Raw genomic sequence first — 4,244 nt, forward strand, 5'->3', positions numbered from 1 at the left:
AAAAACAGAAGAAGAAGGTGCAGAAAATTGAATTTGACAGAGTGAAGCACTGTGAACATACAGTTCTCCAATTAGGCTTACTTTACCTGGAATTTTTTGATATTATCAAGGTACCTGACAGAGATAGATTGATGACAACTTTCAAGTACATGATGCAGGTATTTAAAGCACACAACAGCCGCAGCAAATATGCATTGGAGATGTTGAGATTTTTATGCCACCAGCAATCATATTACAGCTTACAAACTGCACACAAGGCAGTGCATGGGTTATTTGTAAATACTGCTGGGAAAGTAGATTCCCATATACCAGCAGACTTAGAGATGGAGCATCTCATCAGGAGAATTAAGAAGCTTTTTAAGGCAACGGGGCCAAATAACCTGGAAGGATCAGTTGTGAAAAAATCACGAGCTTTGGCAGGTCAAGCTCAGATTGCTGCTCAGTATGATAAATGCAGTGGTGTTCTTGTCAGAGCAAACAAGCACAAAAAGAAGTCTGCTCATGAGGATGAACAGAAACTTATTGGTGAAATGAAAGAAGCTGCTCCATTTACCAGCCAGATTGGCAGATGTTATGATCAGTTTTCCACCATAATGGCACCGACACACAGTACATTAAATGAAGAGGGCTACGTAGCCTGGATAAATCATCACAAGACAAAAATGCAGTTTTAATCTGGGAAATGAATTCAAGTTGTTTAGCAGTTCAATTTACGCTTTAACATGTATGTGTTTGATTACATACAAGAGTTGACATTTATATGTACATGTACCTTCATGTTAACTAAATTTAAATTTAAATAGCAAGCAAACAATGTAATTTTTTGCTTTTTCTCTCAATGAAGTCAACGGAAAATGTACCTTCTTTGTGATGAAGGGAATATAGACTTGTTAAGAAATCAATAACATTTTTTACTTTCAGTTCTGTTTATGTGTGAGCTCTTATCTTTGAAGATTTTTTTTTTATATTCCTTGTTTTCTTAAGTACATATATTGAGTAGAATTTGTTGAAATTTGGTAGAATAGCAGATTTCACTTGTAATGATTATTTTCTTTAATCAATCTAAACCGTACATATGGTACATTTATATGTTGTTCCAGTTTGGACCAAACTTAGAGACGATAAAATCATTTATCCTTTTTATTAGAAGCGAATCATACATTTAGATGATAAGTTTTATAACATAGACAATACGTGACTTTTAATAGCATGAACTGATTGAGCAATGTTTTCTGGTTGCTTGAAATACTTTGAAATCTGTTCAACTGTTTCAACATATTCAAATGTATCAGTGATGATATGAATAACATGTTCATTCAAATGATTTTGACAATCCCCTGACATGTCACTTAACCTATAGGCATTTAAAATGTCGAACAGTTGCTGTCTTTTGGTTAGTGTTGGTATTTTCAAATCATCTCTAGACTTTAAGACTTGTGAACAGGAATTCGAAGTATCACAAACATCGCAGCAATCCTGGTCTGGAACTGACACCGTAGAATCAAAGTAGGATGAGATAAATGCTCTCCTGCAGGATTTTCTTTCTTTGCAGTATTCTTTCACAGATCTGTCAACATGTCGTTGAGCAAGATCTGTTCCATTATAACAGAGAATTGCTTCTGCTTTCGAGCCATCCCTCCAAGCACGGCCGACTTCTTGTGTGTAAACTGTTAAACCACATAGATAAAGTTTCTGTGTCATGTGTGTTGAATTATAATTTTTTTATGATGTAATAATCACATTTTTATTGCATAAAATTAATTTGAATTTGAATACTGTGTTTGTTATCATTCAAAAGATGATTAATATTACAATATCATGATCCTTAAATTTAATGTATACCTTCAAGTGAACTGGGCGGGCCTGCATGTATGATTCTTTTGATGTGTCTAAGATCACAACCCATTCCTAGTGCAATTGTTGCAAATACTAGTCTAATGGGTGAATCACTTTTGGATAGTGTATTAACTATTGATGTGTTAAGCTGAAAATGTTGAGGATATTAATCATATGAATTTAAAAAATTAGATTATATTCTGTAGTATTTAAAATCTAAAACTGTAAACAGGTGTTAATGATGATATACTTGAATGTACATGTATATAAATGCATGTATGAATTATGTGAATATACTTACATCATGTGGCTGCTTGGCATGATACTGCACTACTCTTGCATTTGCACAGCTTGATCTGTAGACTGGACCTAAGAGTCTTTTCGCAAGTTCTATTGCACATCCACACCACTGAAGTTTGCAGTAAACCACTGTTAAGGGAAAATCCTCCTCTTCAGAATACAGTTGAAGCAACAGTGGTTTGAACACAAAATTGTAAGCCTCCTGCACTGTATTGCACCCACCTGTAGATGGAATCCTTTCTTGGACAGCGAGTTTTACATTGTCATTTAGTACAGGGGTTGTATTTAATTCGTTGTAGTCCTTCATTCCTAGCAGACTTGCAATTTCTTTTTGTGAATGCTTACTTGCTGTTGCTGTTATTGCAAGCATCTTCATTCCCTTAGGAAGATGAGGCCTTAGCTCACATATAAGTCTAAAGTCAGGTCTAAAGTCTTCTCCCCAGTCCAAAATACAATGGGACTCGTCGACAACCACAAAAACTTTTCCAACTGTTTTTCCAATTCTGCCCAAACTTTCAGCATGAAACAGGATATCCTCTGGGTGTCCAATGAAATGAGTAATACCAGTAAACTTCACAGGTTCAGTTTTTAAAACCTGACAGACATATGAACCTAATTTGCTCAATTCTTGTTCAATTATAGCATTTAGAGGTGCAATGATAATGACAATAGATTTGTTATCACAAACACACTTCGAAAAATGTGGAAGTAGCTCAAATATTAGGGATTTGCCATATCCTGTTGGAAGGATTGCCACTGTGTCTTTTTCCTGAATTGCCTTTAAACAGTCAATTTGTTTTGGTTTCAGAAAAAAATATTCCTCATCAAATTGTTTATTAAACATTAGCAAAGCTAGCTTCTGTTTTAAAACATCCTCTATTTTATAAATGAATAAAACCTAAAAATAATGTAAATAAATATACTTTGTTATACATATTTACTTGTGAACAATGAAGGAGGGTTAAAAAGGAAGATATTTTGATAAGATAAACCAATGTAGACATTGATAAAATATTTCATTTTCATTAGAACATGTATACATACATATAATAAATGGCAAGACTATGAGTAAAAACACAACTGCGCAAAAAGGCATGGGCCATTGATGAAAGTATCAAACCATCTAATGAAGGTCATAAAGCTAATCCACATTCATTTCAAATGAATCAGTCAATACAACCCCTTTTTATCACATTAGATGTGAATGACAATACTGTCAGAACTATGAGTAAAAGCACAACTGCATGAAAAAGGCATGGTTCATTGATGAAAGTATCAAACCATCTAATGAAGGCCATAAAGCTGATCCACATGTATTTTAAATGAATCAGTCAATACAACCCTTTTTTATCACATTAGATGACTGACCGTTATGGTATTATCCAATACACACAGCTTCTTAAACAAGTTGAAATGAAATGGATTTTATTAAAAACAATACAGTTAAAGGACTAAATAATAATAAAACATAAGCTGTAATCAATCTCGACAACAATATATCACAAGTAACATGGTGTAATGCTCGTTATTTCACTGTAATAACGAACGATTAGATGACTAGGAAATTCGAGCTAAAAATGTGTGTTAAATTGTTATCAGTGCTTGTCTACAGCTACCAATCTTGATATTTTGAAAGTATATAACCTTAGAAGTCTTGTGGATGTGATGGTTAAGTTAAGCCATCGTTTATTTAGAAGCTACAGACCGATTTATAATTTAGGGGTTCGTAAACAATAAATAAAAATCTCACAAAAATCCATAAAAAGAAGAATAAGCTTACCTAATGTATATCTGATGAAGCAGAATAATCCTATGAACGTTTCTCACACTTCAGAGGTGCTTGTCCTGCCGTGCGAATAGGTGAAATTGACGATTTCTTATAACCACTGTAAAACATCCCTTTATTCCGACATGGAGGTCGCCATTTTAAAATGGCGTCGGCCTTTACCTGACCCCAAAACGAAGTGAAACGCAGTGGCGGGGGCGGGTACCAGACTACGTGTTCGGGTGAATGAAATATCTGAATGCGGCGAAGCATGAATAGTGCTCTCGGCCTTATATAGGGGGTGTGTAGCGATGAGCAGAACAATAGAAATCGACAACTAATA

General features: G+C 34.6%; 1 protein-coding gene across 1 annotated transcript; it reads right to left on the reverse strand.

Annotated features, from left to right (window-relative positions):
• Positions 1-1,023: 1,023 nt before the first annotated feature.
• Positions 1,024-3,007, reverse strand: LOC128182400 (uncharacterized). Its single transcript, XM_052851014.1, has 3 exons — positions 2,138-3,007; positions 1,843-1,984; positions 1,024-1,667 (listed from the first exon to the last, which is right to left on the reverse strand). The coding sequence occupies exons 1-3, from the start codon at positions 2,978-2,980 to the stop codon at positions 1,177-1,179; spliced, it is 1,476 nt and encodes a 491-aa protein (XP_052706974.1). The 5' UTR covers positions 2,981-3,007; the 3' UTR covers positions 1,024-1,176.
• Positions 3,008-4,244: the final 1,237 nt, after the last annotated feature.

The sequence above is a fragment of the Crassostrea angulata genome, chromosome 4, assembly GCF_025612915.1.
Source record: "Crassostrea angulata isolate pt1a10 chromosome 4, ASM2561291v2, whole genome shotgun sequence".
In the NCBI taxonomy this organism is placed as follows: domain Eukaryota; kingdom Metazoa; phylum Mollusca; class Bivalvia; order Ostreida; family Ostreidae; genus Magallana; species Magallana angulata.

Bases quoted from the DNA above. Each gene is read 5' to 3' on its own strand.
- LOC128182400 (XM_052851014.1), bottom strand. From the start codon at position 2,980: ATGTTTAATAAACAATTTGATGAGGAATATTTTTTTCTGAAACCAAAA. The intron at 1,985-2,137 runs GTAAGTATATTC...CAACATTTTCAG, and splicing joins ATGCCAAGCAGCCACATGAT to CTTAACACATCAATAGTTAA. The intron at 1,668-1,842 runs GTATACATTAAA...GTGGTTTAACAG, and splicing joins CCCGCCCAGTTCACTTGAAG to TTTACACACAAGAAGTCGGC.